Raw genomic sequence first — 24,715 nt, 5'->3', positions numbered from 1 at the left:
AGCCCATTACTTCCGTGTTGTGTTTGCACTTGAAAACACTCAGAGGTGTAGAGGCGTGAGTTACTACACCGAGTTAACCTACTCTTTGTGGGGATAAGATAAGCTGAACTTTGCCTTACACTCTAAGAGAATGCAGTAGTTCAGTAGAGTTTTTCAACAGGTAACATAAAAAAAAGACAAGAATGGTTGTAAACAAACATCCTGAAGCGCTGCTTTTGGCAGAAAACGGCAACTTGAAGAGTTTGGAGAGCCTTGATCTGAGTCTAGCCAACGACAGCGTTGCCGATGAACATGGCTCCAACTGCCTACACTACGCAGCAAGGACTGGAAATATCGACATCCTCAATTTTCTGATCCACAAGCGAAAATTCCGTGGGAATAAAAAGAATCGGGTCGGGGCAACTCCGGCTCACGACGCTGCTGCAACGGGCCAGCTCGATGCGCTGAAGTGGATGATCACCCACACCGATTGCGACCCTGATGACAGCGACGTCTCCGGGCAGACTTGCCTTCACCTCGCAGCAAGGTAATGGTGATCTGTGGTATTATCCTATGCTACTACCTGGATGGTAGAAAATTGTGTTGTAACATGAGCATCATGTAAATAATAGTGTCGTCAAAATTTAATGTGTCCTCAACTACGGGGATGGGGGGGGGGGGGGGGGGGGGGATAACATTTTGACCCTATACCTATACCTACTAAAAAGAAAGTACTTCATCATCATACTTCATCATCATATTCTGTCATCACAATGGGTTATGTAGTATGAGCACCTTACCCAATATTGCCAAATTTTTTTTTTGTACATTTTATTGCCTCTACTTGTATACAAAGGGTTATTCCCAATTCATTCAACTAAATACTAGTACCAGTAAATTATACATGTATATATCCAACCAATTATAAATTACCATGTTTACAATTATCTACCAGTTACAGGGGCGGATCCAGAGATATTTTTTGACAGTCTTCCAAATTATCTTTGTTGATCCATCTTCCATTTTTGACCGTCTTCTGACAGAAAACATTAGATGGCTGACAATGTAAACTTGAAAATATGACCGTCTTCCAGAAGACCCAGAAGACGACCTAAATCCGCCCCTGAGTTACGTATACAGTAAGAAGTGATATTGATATATTCATATCTTTAGGTATGACCACCCAGACATCATCAGCTGGCTCTTAGTGGAGGGACATGCATCTGTAATGGAGAGGACAGAAACAGGTGCCCTGCCTCTCCATTATGCTGCCTCATCAGGTACCCTGGAATGTGTACAACTACTGGTGAAGGAGTCCCCAGGGTAGGTTGGACTGATTTTGATTAATTTTATCTTATTTTATTATTAATTAATTAATTAATTAATTAATTAATTTATTTATTTATTTATTTATTTATTTATTTATTTATTATTATTATTATTATTATTATTATTATTATTATTATTATTATTATTATTGGTGACTGTTGTAGCTGTGGTTTGTGTTGTTATATTGGTTAGTTATAGTATAGTCAGTATATTTGAACAGCCGGATTTGATAGTCTCAGCATAACCCCCTACCCACCACTCAGAGAAAAAATGTTAAAATGCTTGTAGTGCTAAAAATGTAGATTCATAAAATTTGAAAAGAAAGCTGGTTGGCCTCAATTTGTGTCAATAAGTATATTGTTGTGAGCAACAGGGTTTCCCCAGGATTTGGGGTACAAGAAGTCCAAAATGTGAATCTGTAAATTAATAGTGGTCAATGATTCACTAGGAGTCCAACCCAAGCAAGCCCAACCTACCAACCCCAAAATTTTGAGGAAAATGGTTGTCCAAATAAAGGCTGGATGGCTCTCTGGGGAAAGCCTTGGTTTTGAGTATCTAAAAATGATAAATTATTTTAAAAAAATGAATATATATTAGAAATATTGAGATGTATAAAAATTTTACTTATGGTTACATTCAGTGTAGTCAGGGATCACAGAAGCAGAAACATGTGTTTTACATTCTCTTCAGTCGAAATACATTATTATGCCCTCAGTTAGAAATACCTACTAGTACATATAAGCATGACATGAACTCTGTTTACTTGTGATATATTGAATTGAAATATGGTGAGAATTTATTTTTATGATGTGGTTGCATATTCTGTACTGTATCATCTAAAGCGTAGAATAAACTACTTATTTAAAATAGTAACAACATCACTATGTATAGTTCTTAATATACGTAGCGATCAGTATATTTTACGAGGTTTATTACAGGCAGATGTCTACTGCATACATAATTTGCAAAAAAAAAAAAAAAAAAAAAATTCAATTTTTTTGTTCTTATTTGTGTTGTTGAAATAGCAATTTCCCTAAAGATATGTTTTCATCTTCTAGGAAGAGAAGTATCAGTTCTGGGAATTTTCTGATTGTAATGGAATTCAAATACAGTAATTTTATTTTAAGGCGAATTCAAACCATTGCATTTAAATACCCACAGTGAGAAAAGAATTAATAGGAATTTAGTTGAAGCGAGAAATTATAAAGAGCTACATATAAGTGTCCTTTTCACAGGCCCTCTATGTTAATGCAGTTAATTTCTGGGCGGTGGCAACCCACCCGTTCTGTCAACACACCTGACCTGGTAAACACATTTTTAATGGTTCACCCAAAAGATAAACTTGCCACACGTGGTATATACCTGAAATGTTAAGTGTGTTGATTTAACTTCATATCAAACTTACTGGGTCAGTTGAAATTTGAGATTCTGATCATTGCCTTTTGAAAAAATTAAGAAAGGAATAAATTAAATGAGTTAATTGATAAATTTAAAAAAATATTTTTTACTTTAAAATTAATACATTTAACAGTACATTTAGCTCAGAATCATATGTTGGTTTCTTTTATCCAAGAAATTCATTTTTGGTATTTGAGAAATAAGGTACAAGTATATAAGGAATATTACCCTGAAATTCATCCCTTAATCTTCCAGTCTTTGAGGCAAGACATGATGTGAAGAAATTCTTTTTTTTTTAATTTTGATTTATGGGAAAATGTCTTGAGTGAAATAATTGACATTAAAGGCCCCAGAGTCTGTTAAAATGGCAGACTGTCTTGTTAACCTGGTAGAATTCGCATTTGAATCAGGCTTAGAATGTGTGAGGAAACATTTGTGAAACCTTCCACATGTTCTGACTAAAAATAGAATTGATAAGTTTGTAGGAAACTGTGCTATGCTTGTATAGATAATGTTATTAATTTCACTGTTGGATTGTTGTTTTATGTCTCCCTTACTGTTTGACTGATATTAATTTTTTGCTAAACCCAAAAATTAATTTTTATGACCAATGACACTTAGTCTGTATTTATTTATTTATTTATATATTTATTTATGAAGACTTGGTTGTAAAATATGATAAATATATGTTTTTAGGTAAATGTTGTTTTCTAAAAGCAAGTATGTTTAAACAAGACTAAATTCTCCTTCTAATAAAAAAAAACTTCAAAAAGCTTATAACCAGCTTTTTTCCCCATTTTTTTCATTTTTATTATTATTTTGACATAATCCTTGGTTCAGAAGTCACTGAAACTCATGAAGACAGTTTTCAGTGTTCCCCTGAACTTAGGGTGAATTACAGTATGCACAGTTTGGAGGGGAGGTTAGAGGTAATGTAAGCCACAAATTAATCAAACATTAATTCTGTGACATGGCTCTAGAACAGTCTTGTTACCTGGATTTTGAACATGTAGGGAACATGTCAGCTTATCAACACCGCCTCCTCCTCCTCCTGGCCTTGAGTAGAATACAGAAAAGCTGGTGATATACAAATAGGTTGGAAATGAAAGAAGTGTTAATCTCTTAATAAACTGCAATTGCATTCAGGGACAGTCCTGGCAGAATTATCATATATATATATATATATTTTTTTTTTTTTTCAAACTACCTAGTATGATTACAGTCATGACAGTTTCATTTTGAACACACCCTATGAGTGTATTATTTTTTTGAGATGTTCCCTTAATGAGTTCCATCTGAACATTGATTGGTATGCATTCTCCTTGAAATTAATTGGAAACTCAAACAACTCTCCTGGGAATACTGGAGATGATTGAGGTGCAGGGCTGCCTTTCTGCTCTAGAGGGGGAAATATGCTTAAAATTTTGGGACAATACTTTTAGGTTTTAGCTGATAACTCTTGACTTATTTGAGTCAACTTTTGGGATATTGCTATAACAAACTTTAAGGATTAGCCTTGTCCTTTACCAAATTTACTCTCATTTTGGGACAAAGTTTTTTAAGATCAAACTGCCTCCATAAAATGACAAAAAAAAAACAACAACAAAATAATCAACAATAAAAAATAATAAACAATTTCCATTCTTGTCTGGGAATACAACATTGATAGAAAAGTTAAGGAAAATTATGAGCTCCACAAGTTCATTTTTTTTTTTTGGGGGGGGGGGTGCATGCAATGGTCACAGTTGAAGCATGGGCACTTGGTTTTTCATTTTCCTGCTGTACCAATATATGCACACACACACACACACACACACACACACACACACAGAGAGAGAGAGAGAGAGAAAGAGAGAGAGAGAGAAACCTTGTGTTTTAATTGTAAGCCAAGCAGATGAAATGGAGGCTGTGTGTTCAATGTTCGGCCTCAAAAAAGTTTACTAGTACTCTTTTTAGATAAATTATGCTTTACTTCTTATCATCATAATAATTACACGTGATAAAAACTCCTGTCAATCACCATATTTCAGAACTGTCAACATGCAGACCCAGAACGGCACCACAGCGGCCTATCTGGCAGCTCAGGGCGGCCATCTTGAAGTGCTTCGCTACCTTATCCATCACCGCGCAACCACCAAGATCCGTGCATATGATGGCATGTCGTGTGTGCATGCTGCCGCGCAAATGGGGCAGTTAACATGCCTGATATGGCTGGTAAGTAGTGGTTGTAGGATTGATGCAGCTACCTATCAGTGATTTTGATTTGATAATGTCCGATACTACTACTAAGTCTACTACTACTACTACAACTATAATAATAATAATAATAATCCCATTGTTTTAAGGTGCTGTTAAATGATAAAAGCATCAAAGTTTTAGGTCATGACTTTCTCTTACTAGTACTTTGAAATTTTTTAGGTGAAGACTTCCACTTAATTTGAAAAATAAAGGTGAAAATTTCCACTTCATTGAAAATGATTTAGGCGAAGACTACATATATGTCAAGTCAGAATCATATGATATATTGCACTGCCAAATCATTTAAAAGCAGCACCTGTTTTCAAGATGTGGTTCCTCAGAGCTCGTCTGTTAATTATTAACTTTTTTGCCTTTTGTCTGATAGATTCTTGATCACCATGAAAGTGCAGATGACCGCGACTTCAGCGGGTCAACTCCCCTCCACTTCGCGGTCAGTCAGGGGCATGAGAGTACGGCAAGATGGCTGCTGGACCATGGTGCCCTGGTCACTCTTGACCATCTGGGAGGAAGTCCACTACATGATGCTGCATTGCATGGTCAGCTAGAGGTAAGTAATAGTTCTGAGATGAATTATGTAATATTATTGTATTTATAAGGTTTAGACTACAGGAATGTGAACAGGGGTGGATCCAAACATATTTTCTGACAGCCTTCCATTATTATCTTTCTTGATCCATTCTCCATTTCTGACAGTATTCTGACAGATATATATTTATTTATGAAATGGGAACTAAAGGTTGCAGGTTTTAATAAACTCTGTAACTCATCTCAGTGAGATGACAGAGCACCGAAAGGATACTGGTTTTAGAGATCAGATTCTTAATAAATTCTGAAACTCGGTAGATTGGGATGACAGAGCACAGATGGGATGCTGACTTTAAGATCACCTCTTTGATAAGCTATGAACTTCAGGGTGGAGCGAGATGACAGAGCACCTGTTTCTGATAGACTTAATCTTTGTGCTGTCTGTGGCCAAGGCAGTGAAAGGCAGTCTGGAATGAAGTCCAATATTTGATGAATAATTGAAAGGTAGAATGGGGCCATTGCATGACTATTGCAGGAGACGTGATGGATATATATATATGTTATAGAAAAGTGGGAGGGTGGAGAAGGGGGTTAAATCAGGAATTAGATACTATGAGGTGGGTTTTTAAGAGATGTTTTAAGATTAAAATGAACGGAAATTATCTTTTGTTTTAGTATCACTGATAAAAATGCTCACTGATTGTTAGCATAACTATGCTTATTTCATTTCTTGTTTTGTAAAAGTGATTGTTTTAAAAATGTAAAAGATGTTTAGGGACATAGTAATATAGAACTGTGGAAATGTAAAAATATGGAAAAAGAAATAGTAATATAGAACTGTGGAAATGTAAAAATATGGAAAAAGAATCTAAGTTTTGCAAAATCAGTAATTAGAGAAGAAATGAAAGCTTCACAAAGAAGCAAGATGGATTGAAAAATTATATAATAATAAAATAAGTCATATCACATTAAAAGTAATATAAATTGTTATTTGGCATATGTTAAAATAAAAATATCTGGTAGATATGCCATGTTTTATATTGGGTCAATTAAGGGGGTGAAAAGAGGCAGTTTTTTCTTTAGAAAGAAAGGAACCCCTTTGAAATTTGCTGGTTACAGGCCTGAGCAGTATACTTTACCTGTCAATTAAGAAACATAGATTAAGCTGTCGCAATGCCAGTATCCCTCTCCTTGAGCCTCCCCATACATAATACATCACCTGGAACCAGTGTATGGTAGTGCTGCCAGGGCAGGACCAACTGGTGACCATTGCCCTGTGAAGTGGACTCGTTCCCTGTGTTTGGGGCGTTGTCACAGTGTTATTTCTGGTGACCAGTGCATTGATGATCCGTATGTCATTTTCAAGGACATATCTCTACTACTAGTAAAAGTGTGATATGCTGAATGGGTTATTTCAGTTTGACATTTAATACATTTCCTGGAGCTGTCATTTATGAGTTGTTTACTACGAGTGCTGTGAAACACAGGATTTTTTCTGGAGTCAAGTTCTTGGAACAAACCCATTGCTCGGCTACCTCGGGGAGCTCCCAGTGAAATTTGATGACGTGCTTTAAGAGGAAATGACAGTGGAAATGTTTGTTCCAGAATGGTTTCTTTATGACACTACAGCACTGTTACCATACTGAAGACTTGTGACACAAATGTAACACACCTGTTCTCTGTGAACTAGGCGTATTGGTAACCATAGTAACAGTGCAATTTATCAGCCCACATGGGCAAAGATTCTCTGAGATTGTCAGCACTGCTCAGAACGGTGTATTGATTGTGTAATATTCAGTATGGAAATGTTCTTCGAAACTGGATTTGCTGGGTGATTAATTACGTCATTGGTTCAAGTTAGACCACAGCTCCTTGTGTCTGGGTATTGACATTATATTTGGAAACTACACATTGATATGACAGTCTGTATAAGGGCATCATAGTTGGTTATCATCTTTTATTTTACGAAAATAGATTTTATATTGACTGAGGATGTTGGGAGTATAATGTTTTACCATTTAGTCTTACAGTGTCTGATTACAGGTAAGATTTAGTTAGATAATCTGGCATTTCTGTCATTCTGAATTTTAAATGGCTCGGAAATGTCACCAAACCAATTTATTGCACACAGCTTGGATTATGCAAAAGTCGTATATCACTGTCATTACTTCAATGCCATCCATTGATGCTGATAACATTGTAAGTTCTAACAATTAATGTAGTCCTTCAGAAAAGATATTTGTAAACAGATCAGGATATACCTGTACTAGTGATGTATATATTGCTTTGTCAGATGTGAGGATAATCGTTTATAGTGCCCAGAGTTTCAGAGATTTCTTAAAATTAAGCTCTGTTATTTTGCATCAGCTGGTAAAGGCTAAGTTGCAGTCAACAATTCTGAACCTTGAAATTTATACCAGTACATCATCTGGAAACACAAAGAGTAGAGTGTGAATTTTGGTGCTATTTATCTTTAGTGCCTACTAAGGTTGCCAAAAGTACAGAACTTGAAATAGGTAGATCTATTCCTTTAATATAAATAATATTAATGCAATATAAACTTACAAAATAAGACCAGAATAAGTGCATGGGAATCTGTACCATAAATTGTATGGGAAGCCAGCTGTGAGTAACAACTGATGTGTTTCCAGCATCTTGATTTTTCAAAAAGGTTTTTATCTTAGATCATTCAAGTACACATTACACTTTCATTTAGGAAAAAGGCTACATTAACCCTTCCCTGTAACATCTGTGGAACCATGTGTGTGTTAATTTCTAACTTTCAGTTCCAAAGTAATTTGCATTTCCACTGTTTAGTGTCCAGATCTAGTCATCATTGGCTTCTGACAGACAACCTGCTATTTTTGAACATTGATATCTTCATATAATTTCCATTTCTTCCATTTATATTTCAGTGTATCCGCATTCTTCTTGAACATAAAGCCAATACCACCATCACTGACAATGAGGGCCTCACAGCAGCCATGTTGGCTGAGAAATGTGGGTATTTTCAGTGTGCTGACCTCCTGAATGGTAGAACTGGAAATCAGGTAATTGTCTTTTTTTTTGTTAAAGCATTAAATGATCAAAACTTTTAAAAATGGATTTCTAAACAATGAGAACACTTTTTGGTTTAAGTAACAAGTTCTTTGTTAAGTAAGAAGCAACGTTTCTAAGGTGAAAATGGAAAACAGATAAATTGAAGTGGGGTAGAAAACCATATGCTTATGTCTGAAATGTTAAATACTATATTATAAGAGACAAAGGTTGTATCAGTGTAAAATAAATGGCACAAAAATTATGACATTGTATGATACAGCAGAAAAAAAAGTAATGATAAAAAATTCATTGCAGGACCTTATGCCGTTTCAACATGCAAGCTCATTTTTAAAAATATTAACATACATGTATAAAGCTATTTTATAGATTTTTGAACTCGAAGAAAAGTAGCAAGATTAAGTACATGATATAATACCAATTGCCAATGGGTGAAAACTTTTGTCATGCCATCATGCAAATGCGCCATTACAGGCAATATATCAAACTGAAGCATCGCATAGACCCATGGTATAATTACACTGGAGCCAATCCCTATAGGCCAGACCTGATTAGATCTGAATATGTCCTTATATTGTAATCAGATTGATTGATTTCATATTCAAGTGGAAGTCTCCTATGTGGAAAAAAATGTTTTTACCCAGTTTGATTATGGAAAGCCGTTTGGTCACAGGTTTGGTCTGATTCTGCTATGCTACTGCTGTTATAATTTTAGTGGAATGAGGTTCGGTCTGTTGAAGTCTAGTGTGAATGTCTCTTTAATGTCTTTATAGAATAGATCTTGGGAAGGAAGGGGGGAATTAAGGGATGATGAGGCACATTATAAAGTGTAGTACAATGGGAGAGGAGTAAAGGATGATGTCCTTAATTAAGAAAAGAGCTATAACAGAGTGTTGGCAATGTTGCTACATATCGTTGAGTTTAGTAGTGAATGAAATTGATATTCACCCAATTTATCTGTTATATATGAATTGCACTTTTGCATGTCTTTATGCCAAAAATCAATTAAGAACTCAGGAATATGGTCCAAATCATTATATATTATCATTAATGGCTCTGTCAGATATTGGCTTATTCTACCATTCAAAAAAACTATTAAAAAAAAAAAAGAAAGAAAGAAAGAAAGAAATGAAAAACAGAAAATGAGAAAAAAGAAGAAAAGAACCAGTAGTATGACATTGCTTTTAAGTGTCTATTTTGCTTTTTCTGCAATTTTGACACTGGTCAGTATTATGATTGCACTTGTTTGTCATATTTTCAGACCAAGAGCACCAGGTTTTTATTTCAAAAGACTCGTCTGGAGTAAGGCATTTCAAATCACAAGCATATTTTTGTGTTGTTTTGGAGTTATCTAACTATTATGCAAAAAGCCAAATGTTTGCCAACCCTTAAACACTCAATAATTCTTCATTCTTTTTCCTGTTATAAGAAGATAACAATCTTTATTATTTTTATAAATTAATTGTATCTGGATCGATTGACCTCTAACATTGGTATTTTAGACATGAGCCTTTAACTTTTTATATCCTTAACATTACTAACTTTTTCTGCCAAGTATATATGATTATCAAGGAGAATATGCTAGGCACTTTAACATTATTAAAAAAAGTCAATGACTAACTTACTAGTAGCTCTTAAAGTAGATTTAACTTACTGTTTATGTATTTATTAATATAATAGCTAATATACAGTAACCATTATGTGCTGTTACTATGGCAATATGTAAACACTAATATTTAAACTAATGGGGAAGTTCAAATTTTAGTTTGTTGATTTTAATTTTTCAGACAATCTTATTGATTGGCACTGCTTATTATATTTAATTTATAAATTTACTTAATAACATTATCAAATTAAATATATTGACTGAAGTGGGTTTTATAAGTATATTTAATTTTGACAGTAATTGATAAAAAGATGGCACACATCTCGTGTTTGCCTTTTGGTATTCTTTTGATAGTTTTTACAAGAATTCAAAAATATTTGTAAAGAAAAATAAGTGACCTTGAAACTTGAATTTAGATATGAAACATTGACTACTGCAATTTTATATATATATTTTTAATTCATTGATGTTGTTTTAAAATTCATTAACACTACAATTATGATGTCATGTGAAGGCTATAGAAAACATTATATGGCATGATTTGGATTATGATACATACGAAAAAACATGCACCACGTAATTATTCTTTCACTCTCATGCACTCTGACAAACACTGTACACACACACAAACATGCTTAACTGCTTCTCAAGTCATACATTAAAACACACAAACACACACACACACACACACCATGCTGATACTATAACAGTCCTAGTATGTACATGCAGTATAAAACCACAACAGCAGCTGTTTCTTACATGACAGTAACAACAACAGCAGCAGCAACAGCAGCTGTGTATTATAGTACCATCAATCTGTGTTGACAACACTCCACTCACATATGGTCATCAAAAACTGGCAGTGGACAACAGTTATAGGCAGGTTTAGACTCAGCAGTTGAAGCGTAAATGGGGATCCAGAATTGTACAAAATTTTTTAAAGGGATTGAAAAAATGATAAAACATTGCTTAATATATTCTACATAATGCTATATACTATTTAATCAAAAAGTTAATTTATTTATTGGGTCAGCTTATTTGATAAGACCATCAGGAATTCTGTTCAACTTTGGTGTGATTCTAGTTCACATGATGCTGATTTCTAGATCAGACTTAGTCTACTGATTCATGGTTACCTGTACATATGGTAAAGCAAAATTATTTGACAAAGTTGTAATGCTAGAACACCGGTTTGAGTGTGTTTACTTAAAATACATGTAGCTAATAGAAATATCACCTTTACTTTTTAGGTAACTTCAGTTTCTAGTTCCCACAAAAAAATCACAGGTATGATATTCTTATACTATGGCATAGACTCCAGTATTTTTTCTTTTTGTTAAAGAAAGAAATTATAGTAGTGTACTCATTCAAAGGTAGATTGCAACAGCTTGTAATGATATGTAATATTGTAAAATGTTGTTATATTTGTGATATTTTACCTTTTTACTGGGTAGCTGTTTTATATTAGGCATATGAAATATGTAACTGCAAGGTATACATACTGTAATGTTTTCATGGATATCTGTTTACAGAGGTTTGATGCATATTGTTTTAACAATCGCATAACAGACAAACACATGCACGCACACATACACACACTTTCTCATTAATATTACTATACATAATTCATGTGTAGCTTGAATTCAGATACATACATGTAGTGCCTACCATTGATAAAATGTTAAATTTGAATTTGAATTTTTTTGCAGTAGAAGCGGTTGTCCACACAGAGAACCCAAGGACTGTAAACGGACATGTGAGGCCTTCAGTGAGTAGCAACATCCCTCCACCACCAGACTCCCCTCCTCCGCGTTTCCCTAATTTTGGCATAATGCCAAAATCTCAAGGTCAAGGTCAGAGTCAAGGTCACAACAAGTTCAGTTCTGAAGTTTTGGGCAGTGACTTTTCCACCTCTAATACATCTATCAGCACATCATCGCAAATTCAAAATGGTTATATCGCCAGCAGCTCATCGAGTTCAGAAGCGGCCCCTGTTACTGAAAACAATGGTTTGGGATTGACACGGAAATTTTCCATTTTGTCATCATCAGGAGAAGACTATCCCCCAGGACTGGATGACTATGCTAATGCCATTGTGACTCTTGACAGAAAAACAATGGAGAACAATCAAGGTCGAGGTCACACCAAAGGTCAAGGTCAAGCTCAATACCAAGGTCACACCACAAGGGAAACAGACAAGAAGATAGATCAAATAAAAGAGAAGAATGAAGTGAGCCAGGATAAAAATAATTTTCGAAATGTAAGAGAGACCAGCTCTCCTCAGCGCAAGCTCCAGCATGACATCAAACCCCTCCACATTGCCTGGCCACCTCCTCCCTCCTCTCCTCCTCCTTCCTCCTCCACACAATCCCCAACATCACCACCACTGGGTTCTCCGCCCCCACCCCCTTACTCACCAGTGAAGACAACTGGTGCTGCCCTTTCACCTACAGTCCAGGCACCACCACCACCACCACCTCCACCCCCACCCCCACCCCCACCCCCAGCACCAACACCAATTGAGAAGGAGGGAGCAACTAAAGCTATAAGGTATGTGATATATTTAGCTTTAAATGTTATCAGTCGATGACCAAATTAAACTCTGGTTTAGCAGTCTGAACATTTTACAAAATGAAATTAATATGAACATTTTGCCATGTTCACCAAGAAACATCCAATTAGCCATACAATGTCATCACCAGATGTTTTGTAATTTCACATGTTTGTCAATGTGTAATGTTTTTTCATTTGTATTTATGTAATTATAGATATTTTATTATTTATTTCTTAATTCTTGCCTCAGGCCTAACAGATTTGAAGAGCCCTTTCAGTCATCTGGCCACAGCAGAGGTATGTCTACCAGCTCTAGCGCTGGCTCCTCGAGTGCTGAGAATCTTATCGCAGAACTGAAAGCCTCCAGTGGAATCATGGGATTGCGCAGGACGAGAAGACTGGCAGAGCTTGACGCACAGTTGGGAATTGACAAGGCATCCAGAGAAGAGGTATTATAATTAGGTTGATGGTTGATACAAAGTATCATTTTGCCATTTTCATATTTCTTAATTCATCAAGTCATACCCCAATATAATGTACCTGTTTCTTCAGTTGCAGCAACTGATAACAGGACTTGCAGAATATTTTTTTTGAAAGCTATGACTTTGGAAAAAAAAGTTCTGTCAGTTCTACCAGCTTATTCCTTTACATGTATAATATGAATAAAAATGTATGGTGCTTTCCTCGTTTGAAGACATGTATGATGGTATCAGACAAATCTGACCTCTGGCCTTACTTTAGACTGTAGGAGGCAGCACAGTACTGGGCAAGCCTGTAACCAAGACAGTCTTCATCAGCCCCAGTGCGTCCACCTCCAGATCCCAGTCTCCTGTGAACACCAAACCAAAGCCTAACAAATTACAGCATGGTGCAGTGGAGCAGTTTGAAAAGCCAGTAAGTCACTCAGTGATGGGTGGGATATTTTCAGTCTTTTGGAAGAGTTCAGATAGAAATTGTACAGTTTACAGCAGGCATGATTTTATTCAAATTATTGCTGAAAAAACTACTCAAAAACACGACTGAAAGTGTTAATCCTCGTAAAATGTCACTTTCAGATATTGGATGGCACATTTATGATCTTAATTGTTTTGTTTCAGATATGCAATGCTTTGGTGAAGCAAATGTTTCAAATAAAAGATATTTTTATTGTATTATAAACTTAGTTATAAAAGATATTTCAATGTAAAGATGTCTGAATTGGTATCACTTTTTCATGTTTTTACATAGGTACATGATATATCACTGCGTTAATACACATTTAGAAATTGATCCTTTTTTATCTTATAACCAAAGCTTGCTATACAGGAGGAGGGTGAGGAGTCTGATTTTACAAACTTCAAAGCACCTGCTAATTTAGTTTCTGCACACGGTGCAGCTGGTCATTCTGATAAAAATCAGTCACAATATCCAGCAAGTATTCAGAGAGATTGTGCAGATCCAGAGGTTAAAATTGGCGCCAATGGTACACAAGTTATAATTGGCACCACCAGTGTAGGAGCTTGGAATTCATTCAGAACTGGTGCAGGAAATGAAGCCGGCACAACTGTAGGTGGCAGCACTGGTGCAGGCACTGAGTGGAGTGGTATAACGAGGGTAGATATAAAGATGGATGTAGATGCTGATCACATACGGTCAAAGAGGCCACTCAGTGACCAACAAACAGCCTCCATAGACAACAAACAGAATTGCATGCACCACAGACAAATTGATTCTGCCAGTCAGGATAGAAAAAAGACAGCGGATGATTATGGTAAAATAAACCCCACCAGCAGGAATGACCTCATCGAATCTCCAAACCTCCATATCCAAAAGACCACTGTGAGACATACAAGTTCTTATGTACAGGGGGTTCCACAAACGCAAACAGCATCCAAGCCAGCCTATAGACAGAGTGTGGCCAGGGATGGTGCTGGTGGTGGTGGGGGTAAAACCCACAAGAGCATATTTGAGCTTGAGAAAATGATGAAGACGAGAACTTCTGAGGTGACATTGGGTTCTGTACAGCCAGTTGTTAAAGTAGATGGAAATGGGATGGTGCTCGCTGCAGACAAGACAAAAATCAGGAAGTCTTCATCCTCTGGTCAACTCCACCTGAAACCTCATCACGGGGATGAGCACTATGTTATGTCGGCCAATAGTAGTGCTGCTGTAAAATCTACTTCTGTGAGAACAACGGGTGCTGGGCAGAGTTTGGTGACTGCTGCTGGTCTGGCCAAGGGTGACAATGGTCAAGGAAAGATGGCCATGGGTCAAGTAAACATGGGAGGGAAGGGCACTGGTCAAGAAAATATGGGCATTGGCAGTGTTCACAGTCAAAAAGGATGGCAAGGGAAAAGTGCTGACTTTCCTCATAAGGGACACATTGAAACAGATAATGGTCAGAAGGTATTAGATGAAAACCGGGGTAACATAGTTTTGTCTAACAGTGCTTACAGCAAACAAGAACAATCATCAGTAACCAATGTAATTAAAAAAGATAGATACGGCATTCAAGGAGAAAAGGTTGGGCTTACAGAGGATAAAAGTATTGAAAGTTGGAACAAGAAACAAGACACGGTTAAGGCAAGACCTGAGAAAGAAGTTATGATTCTTGAAAAAGAGTCATATGATAAGACAATTGAAAATAGCCCCAGAAATGACTGGAAAAGGGAAAATCTTGACACCCGTGAACAGTTGTGGGTCAAACCGCCTAAAAAATTGAATGAAGCAGAGCGATTGCTGTATGGGCAGCAAACTCCATCTTCATCAGCCACTTCATCTCCGGAAAGCCCATACCCTAATCTTGGAGCTAAAATTTCTTTGTTTGAGCAAGCCTCTAATGTTGATAAAAATGGGAATGATAGAAATAAAATATATGGCTCTTGGGTCAACAGGGAAAGCTCACGTGCAAATCTTGGGGGTAATAATTCAGAACAGTTAAACAGTAACAAGACTCTAAAGGCAGATGTGGCAAATCTGGATGCTTTCAGAATGGACAAGAATTGTTTAGTGTCACCAGGCCTTCAGATGAGCCATGACAGTAATCACAATGCCTTAGTGAATGCTATGGCCAAACAAGCAGGGTCTGAAACAAAAAGTGACAAGGAATTGGAAGGTAGGACTGATCCCAAAGAGAACTGGGGCATTGTGAAGGATTACGTGAAGTCCAAAAACTTGGATACCCAGAATAATAGGGATGATAAAGTTTTAGTTAAAGAAGAGATGGACATCAATGAAATGGCAAATAGAAATGTTGTACAAGAAAGAATGCGATTGTTCAGTGGAGCCAACAGCTTCACCGACAGGAATGTAGCTCCAGCCAAAAACAACTGTGCAGTGGAGAAAGAAGCAAATGTAGGAGCCATGGCAAAAGGCGGTGTTTCTGAATCAAAAATATCCCGGTTGAATCAAAAGTCTGACATAGCTGCTGAAGTAGGCCATCGCAGCCATATAAAGGGCCCAAGTTATCATTATTCAGAGAAAACTGGAAATTTCCAGCATGGTTTTTTAACAGAGGACATGGCACAGAGGGCAGGTCGTTATGTCTCCTCCAGTCATCCAGCCACCAGTGGTCACCAGTGTGAACCAGAAGGTCAACTGAAAAACAGTGCCGAAGGACGGACATCCCCAGAGGCCAAGCCCAAGGTACCACATCTACAAAATATTGGCGTCAAGCTACCAGGGATGATGAAAGATGTGTCCTTCTTCTCTGGTCAGATGGTTTCCCTCAAATGCATAGAGGGCAGTCAAATCAGAAATGCATTGACAAAGCCATTGTCTAACCAAAACACAGAGAGGCAGTACTTTGCAAAAAAGGGAAACTTGCAAGAATTTGGCAGAAACCCCAGTGCTAATGAAAAAGGTGAAAATATAGAAGGCATTGTCAAGATTCAGGAGTCAGATCACAATTCAGGAACCAGTCAGGTGACAGTAGGATCCAGTCGGGTTTCAACAGGAAATACTGGTATAGGTAGTGGTGCTAGTAAGACACATTTATCTGCTGACATCTGGAGTAAGTTTGATCAGACGTTGATGAGCAAGAAAAAGCAGAAGCATTGTAAAGTGGAAGATGGTGCAAATATCTCAGCAAATGTTGACACTTTGAAAAGCACCAAGACTGTTCCAGGCAATAATGGAGTGGATGCAGTATCACTCAGGATAAGTGAAAAGAAACCGTTTGACAGTAGACAAGAAGAAAAGTTTGCCCATTTTTCAAAGGTTCTTTAAAAAAATTGTTTTGGCAGTCATTATACCCATAAGTTGAGTTTCAGCACATGTGCCCAAAAACAAAAAAGGATTTGATACATGTGCTAGATTTTCTGTAGAAGAAAATGTAATAGGCAACTCATCACTCCAGCTTTTTTTTTTCAATTTTTCCAATAATTTGCATTTATGCTGAGTACAGTTCTAGGTTGGCAATTAAACATCTACTTGTTACTTATTTGGGCTGCATATAATTTATCAGCACATGTAGTCACCACTTCAAATGCACCACTGCTCAGATTTACCTTAATTTAAAATTTATGGTTTCTTTATTTGTTACACAATTGATTCAGAAATATTTTCTCTAAGTCTTCTTAAATGTCATTTCATCCAGTCATATGCACTTTTTTGTCCTATAATTTAAATCAGCATGAGACCATGCATTGCAAAATACCCTTTCCAAGCATCATCTTAATACTCACAAAAAAAAAAAAAAATGGAACAGCATGCAGCTTCACCTTTTTTTTTCAGAATTTTGTCAAAAAACACACAGATGCACTGTTCTTTTATACTTGTTATACTATGTTATACTAATTTATCACTACTAAGATGTTTTCACTGTACCATTCATGTTTACGGAGTATTTTACGTATATTATTTTATTTTTAACACATATTTCATTTTAATGAAGAAAAATTAAGTTATAAGTAACATATTAGTAATATAAATTTATTTTGCTTTTATATTTGTGTAAATATTAATGCATGAATCTATAAATTTATCATGTGTCCTATTGTGAAAAGCAAAAGGTATTTAAATGCATTGAATGTACTCACAGCTTTGAGAAAAAAATTGAATATACATCAAATATGATAAACTACCTGAGGTAAACTTGGATGAAAAAGTTACAAAAAAAACCCACCTTTATTTGCCATAAAAAATTAATTTGATACTGTTTGATTGAAAGAGAATGAACTACTAATTATAATTTACATACCCCAGGCTCCAGGAGATGGCAGCACTGACTCCAATACAAGACCATCAGGATCCTACAAGGCAGAAGACTTCCTGGGCGAGGTTCCCACCACTGACAAGGAGGGGAAGGACATCCCACCCTGGAAGCGACAGGTCCTGGCCAAGCAAATGGCAGACAAGGCAAATTCTGGTCTGATACAGAAAAAAGTAAGTATACTATATTATAATTTGTATTCTTCTGCCTCGTTTCCAATGGAATAGTATATTCACCAGCTTTTCTGTATTCTCCTCAGTGCCAAGAGCAGGCATTTGATTTGTAGATTCTGATTCATAGAGTTGGATTGAACTTTGTAGAATGGTATTTTCATTGGGAATGGGCCCTTTATTGTCAAACAGGAATGGGACTTCCAGATTTGGTATATTTTAGTGAGTGCCTGATTTAATGGGGTGGGGTGTATCTGAGTTAGGTCTACTGTATTTATTTTAATATCTGACATGGCTGCTCTGACCCTGCTCGTGGATTGGTGCTGATTTGGTAAGGTTTTGGTTTTTCCCACGGGGAAAAAAGGGGTGAATAATTGATGCTTTCATACAGTAGAAATTGTTAAAAAATTAATGTGATTTTTAAAGTCAGAGATGAAGTGGATCTATCTACTGTCTCATGCAAGGTGAGAAATCTTCACTTTCAAGATGTAAAACATTTTGATCCAAGTGGTCTGGGAGAAAATATCTTAATAATAGTCTGAGTATTATTTGGCACATTTATTGATAACTTACTTAAGTGCAACTTGCTCGAGTTCACATATTAGAGTGCTTCATGTTGTGTCTTATGAGCCTACTTTTTTACCCAATGTAGGATAGTGCCAAGTATGAAAACATGCCTCCTTGGAAGAGAGCTCTTGTGGAAAAGAAGGAAGCTTTGTAAGTTGTTTTTTTTCTTCAAAAATACATGTTTTGTAAGTAAAGTAACTATAACAAGTAAAAGTTAGTTGTGCTTCCCCCCAAAAAACAAAAAATAAATATATAAAGTTAATTAATTAAATAAATAAATAAAAATATATATAAAGTTGCTGGCTTCCTCTCTTTGAATATGATTTACTTCTTTACTGTTTATATTGTGTTGGTTATATTTGGTTTAAAATTCACTGTTAGGTTAACTTGAATATATTGCTGTCAGAAGTTTTTGTATTCTTTATTTTTTCTGTTAAACACTTTCTGTGGACTTCAGGGCAGCCAAGGAGAGAGAGGAGAGGGAGCTCCAGAGAAAGAGACAGGCAGCAGAGGAGACTGAAACTGCAGAAAAGCTGGCTCCATGGCAACAGGAGCTAAGGATGAAAAGAAATTGAAAATATTGTATTTAGTTAAGCATTTATTAAAGTATCCATGTTAAATCATTACTTTTTCTTTCAGTTTATTTTCACAGTGAAGAATTTGTTGTTGTCAAATTGAAGTTGAGGTGTTGATGACACACAATCAAAGAATTCCAGCAATTGTAACCAAAACTGTAGCTGTATATCTTAATCATTATCACAGCAAAATGTAGCTAGAAACTTGTTACTGTTGATTTTCTGTACATTTGATATTTTTTGCATAAACTCTAAAATTACAGCAAAATGGGACAAACCAGTGAAAAAATAAGTAATAGAGAATTAATAAAAATAAGTGTTGATAGTATTTACATATTAATTATGGAGTCAAATGCTTTATTTGACGGATTTGTGTGCCATTTGACATTTTGCAGATATTTAGTGCATTTGATTTGTATTTTTATGTTCAATATTACAGTGCTATAGGTGTGCCCTCATGTATCGTGACGTTTGCTGGCATTGCAGTGTGTTAGGTGTGACAGCATTGCTACTGGTTGTGCTTGAGCACTGTGCTCAATTTTCAACATGCGCCATGTACAGTAGCTACTGTTAATCTTAATATTTTCATTAAAAACCCAATCGATTGATAAATGGAGAACATAATCTAGTTTTTTTTTTTTAATGTAAGTAGGAATCAACAAATTGGAAACATAAAAAAAAGTATATGGTAGAGGATAAAGCAGTTATTGGGGATGATAATTCTTAGGACCAGTTACACCACTACTTGTAGGCTATTCATGTATGCTCCCCAGGGAGGCGAGATTGTCTCAATGTTGCCATGACCGCTAGGCATAAATTGTAGCACTGGCTGATCTCCTTAATCTAAGGTATTGATTATAAACATTTCTCTTTTAATTTTTCACTAGTTTTTTCACGTATTCAGGCTTACAAACAGCATGCTTTGTACTTGTATATCCACAGTTATTATATTCTACATGAGTTTCCCAGAATAGGGTGTGTGAAATTTGGATGTATCAATTGAAGGTCATCGTGAAATGTGATTTTTGTGTCCCGTTTACATTTTAACTGGCATGCGTACACACACAAACACACACACACACACAAATACACGCACACACATGCACCAGTTAGAAAGCAATATTCAGGATCAGTCATCAGGTTCTGGTGTTTGAGATGCATATCTAGTCATTATAATGTAGCAGGTAATCAATTACTGTTATCCATTTGGTGCTTGGTTCTTCATAATATGTACAATGAAGGTTTTTTCAACTTGTTATAAGGTCAGCTGTTCATGCTTTATTTATTTATTTATTTATTTAATTTTATTTATTTATTTATTTATTTATTTATTTATTTATTTATTTATTTATTCCTGTCTGTATGCATTTTACTTCTTTTATTTATTTATTTTTTTTCATTAAACAACTTACCAGGAGGTTTTGTCCACTGATTATATAAGCTTCAAATTGTTCTGCAGCTACACTGTGCTTTTGTCCAGAGACTGAGCTCGTGACTACTGGCCCTCACAGGGCAGTGGCCGACTTCTGTCTGACCACACTGGTCCACTAATTAAGTGTCTGTTACAAAATTACTTTCATTTTGTATACTACTTTAATGGGCAGTGCGGTCAGTGCTTCCTTGACTGGTTGCAAGGCCCCAGTGGGCCTGAATCATCAGAGCAATTGTGTTTGCCAGGACAGAGTGTGTATCCCCCTGGCAGATCAGTGTTTCCAACCTGTCAGGAATTATATGTGCGTTATGTAAGACTTAATGAGTGTTAATCTAATATGGGCGGCTTTAATCGGCCAGGGAGAATCCAGTTTCGCATGAACTGAATTAATATGTGTGCTTGTGCATATTGCCTTCAATGAGTGGCGGTGTCGGAAAATAGGCGTTAATTCAATTAAATTGTACTGTCTGTACGTAGATGGTTATTAAGCCAGCGCTGTGCTACTGTGTCTGTATGTGTGAAGAAGAAAAAAACAAGGTGCTTGTCTAGTTCCAACTGCAGGCCCATAGCTGGGAGGGGGTGGGGTGTTCTAAAGAAACACCCTTTTTATCAGGGAAAGGTCCATTCTGGGTAAAGTTTGATCTAGGTCCGCAAAAGTTTCATTGTAATAGGTTCACTTTTTTCTGCAAAAAGAACCCCCCTTTTGAAAATAATAATAAAGTTTTTTTCTCGCTCGTCAACCAACTTTTCTTGGTCCTGTTATATATTTTCTACGTACTATAGCTAATTAATGAATTATGTTTACTTGATTGATTTACTTTAGTGTTTTTACACATAAAAATGTTCATTACCTTCGGCTTACATTTGCTTTCATTAGTATTGGTTACAGCTTCAAGGTTTTCTGCTATATTGTCGACTCAGTGGTAACCATTAATTGTTACAGTGTATGAGTTTATTAGTGATTTGAATTTAGCACTTTTATTTACTTTAAATTTTTTGCTTTAATTGAAACTACACATTTATGTGTTTTGTTCGCTTTATCATAATTAATACGTACAGTTATAAAATTTTAGTACTACTACTTTGTTTCGATATTAAAACTAAAATTGTCTTGTTCATCAAAATTATAGAAATAAAAATAAGAAGTACATTCTAAGGCATGCGTCTAGTTTGTCTTTTTGATTAGGAAATTTATTTCAGTCATGAAATATGTTTTCATTTCATATAACAGTATAAAAGATATCTTCTATTTTCATAGAAGAAAGCGCGCCATACTTAAAGCTAATGGACAAATATTCCGTCAAGATGTGCTTTGGTGGGCACCTGATCCTTGTGACGTAACCGCGTGATATGACGCCATCACAGTGATGTGACGTAACTGTGCTGCACACAGACTACCTTTGTCTCGTACGGCTTACTGTTTTTGCGGTCGTATACGATAAATATCGCTTTAAGAAAAAAGATGAAATTCGATCGAGATTTGGAAGTTAACCAAACTGATTTAATATGGAAGCACAAGAATAAGGATCTCTTCACTCCAGTGATGTCTTTTCAAAGTTTTGGTATATACCAAAATTTTTATTCTGTGTTTCTGATCGGATTACTCAGCGCCGGTGCAAGTTTGTCAGCTACTGGTCGGTTCATAATCACAGCAATCCCAATAACAGGCTTTTACCGTCTGGATAATTGATTCATAAATAAGTGATACACTTGCAATTCAGAGTGACAAAGCGGACGAATGTGTTGAGCTGGTTACTCTCCGGAGACTATTCGTCAAGTCGAGGGAAAGTTCAGCTTCTGAACTGATCAGAATTGCATAGAGAAACGGTATTCTCTATCTGATTGCGATCGTCAATGGTTTGTATCGGTGTTGCTGATTAACGTTTTACAAATGATATTTATTTACCCTAAAATCCTTTAAAAATGCTTAAATATTGTAGTATTGAATACAAGCTGTAAAGCCATAGTTAAGACAACACAAGAAAAACACGGATGGTGTTAGTTCGGTCAATGCCGATAACAGCAGGGAGCCGCTGAACATTGAGAGAAAGCCACTGAAAACCGAGGATTAATCAAATATCAAACGGTGTGCATCACCTTACGTCATTTAATCGTGGAGTCGACACTATTGACCAAGCAATGCGCTTCATATTAATTGACTGCCTAGCGCAGTTCCTTTTACTGTGTGGCTGTGTCCCATTGTAATTATCCGTATGAGGGGGGGGGGGGGGGGGGGGGTGGGGGGTGAACGTAATTCCAAGGGCCAAATCCACAGGTCGTTGGACATGTCCTTCGAATCGAGTGTGGAATTCAATCCCTTAAAATGTTATTATTATTTTTTTTTTTTACAAATTTACTCAAAAATGACGAAAAACATGCCAATTATTCCTACAGCCGAATTTGATTTTTTACGGAGATATTATGGCCGATTTCCTCAAAGCATCCCCTGTGCATGAAATCATGTTAGTGTCACTGCTGTGTGCATGTATAATTAATTTGAATCCTCCTCACCCCTTCGTTTTTCAGTAATGGTTCCCCGAACCTATTTACTTGTATGATGGACTCCAGAGACTAGGCCTATTACTGGGTTCCCATAGCTAGATCGATCTAACAGGATTGGTTCATCTCCACGGAGTTTCTCGCTAAATTGTTTCAGCTTAAGCGGCTTAGGCTGCGTTCACATGAAAAATCTATTTTCTAAAAATCTATTTGCGGTATCTTGTGATCACGGTTTGTGCCCTGAATACCCCACGGCGTAATTACGGGCAGCGCGAGCCAGTTACTTCCAAAGCTGTAATTAATTCTCGGCGCTGCCAGTAATTACGCCGCGGGGTATTCAGGGCACAGACCGTGATCACAAGATACCGCAAATAGATTTTTAGAAAATAGATTTTTCATGTGAGCGCAGCCTTAGATGTCTGACACGCCTAAAGCTGCAAGGCGATAGTTAATTACCCCCATCAGCTTCAGTGGGCGGGACAGACATCTAAGCCGCTTAAGTTGATTGCAGTTTAGAGGGCGCATTCAGAACAGCGGACTACCAGATCTGCGGATCAAAAATGGCCGACCCACTTGAATGCTTGTTACTTTATCCCCGCTTGGAATTTGTTCAGTGCCTAATCGGAAATTAAGCGGCAAGCTTTTTAGTGGGTCGCCATATTTGATCTGCAGATCTGGTAGTCCGCTGTTCTGAATTCCATCTAACACCCCATTTCCATAGATTAGATCGACCTACTTTAGATCGACCTAACTCCCTGGGGATTCACGCTAAATAGCTGTCAGCCGGGCGGACACTAAAGTTAATTAACCCCTTACAGCTTGTAGTAGGCGGGACGGACATTTAAGCCGGATTATCTGAAAGTAATCTAGTGAGACTCCCCGCGGGGATAGATCGATCTAAAATCTATGGGAATAGAGCCTAAGACGACATCTACATTCCTGACCTTCACCGAGCAAGGTTTTGTTTGTCACGTCACGACGTCGGTGTTTTGCATCACAGTGCGGGTCCTGTGTCGTGTCTAATACAGATGTTGCGAGCTGACATGGCTACCAGAGAAGACCTAGAAAACAATTACTACACAAAGCACGCTTTAGATATACTTTTATTTAGGGGGTTTTATCATCTTTAAGGTCTGAATTAAGAAATACAGGAGTTTCTCAGGATAAAATTTGACTGTGTGGAATTTCAGACGAGTTCTGTTTCATCATTGGAGACCAATGTTCAGTTTTTTATTTCCCTTGATACCTAAATGGTTTTGGATTTGTCTGTTAATATCCTGTATTTATTCGAACACTTTTTGATAGTGTTACGGTACATTTGATTAACCCGCTGCTCGTGCGCTTTAATTTTTTTTTTCGAAACTTTTTTTTTTTGGTTTTCGAAAGGGGAGCAACTCGATCTGCATGAATTTTTGTTTGAAATAATGATTTCCCTTTTAGTATTAAATGAATAGAGAAGCAGATGTACGTAGTATGGAGAATTCCATCACGGTCAAATTTCAGATTTGATGTTCCTAGGAGCCAATTTGGGAGAGAAGTTCACATCAAATCAATTTTCGCAGTCCTTTCATCTTC

The 24,715-nt window shown here is 36.6% G+C and overlaps 1 protein-coding gene across 1 annotated transcript; it reads left to right on the top strand.

The window, feature by feature from the left end:
* The first annotated feature begins 6 nt into the window (after nt 1–6).
* LOC106174822 (uncharacterized) lies at nt 7–21,801 on the top strand. Its single transcript, XM_086996023.1, has 12 exons — nt 7–526; nt 1,153–1,302; nt 4,737–4,920; nt 5,330–5,512; nt 8,406–8,540; nt 11,404–11,440; nt 11,863–12,703; nt 12,957–13,155; nt 13,448–13,600; nt 17,891–18,070; nt 18,720–18,784; nt 19,092–21,801. The coding sequence occupies exons 1-12, from the start codon at nt 183–185 to the stop codon at nt 19,207–19,209; spliced, it is 2,589 nt and encodes an 862-aa protein (XP_086852149.1). The 5' UTR covers nt 7–182; the 3' UTR covers nt 19,210–21,801.
* The last annotated feature ends 2,914 nt before the right edge of the window (nt 21,802–24,715 follow it).

This window comes from Lingula anatina, chromosome 9 (genome assembly GCF_051362555.1).
Source record: "Lingula anatina isolate TDL-2025a chromosome 9, LinAna3.0, whole genome shotgun sequence".
In the NCBI taxonomy this organism is placed as follows: Eukaryota; Metazoa; Brachiopoda; class Lingulata; order Lingulida; family Lingulidae; genus Lingula; species Lingula anatina.
Note: the sequence above shows the minus strand (reverse complement) of the source record. Positions and strands in the feature narration are given on the sequence as shown.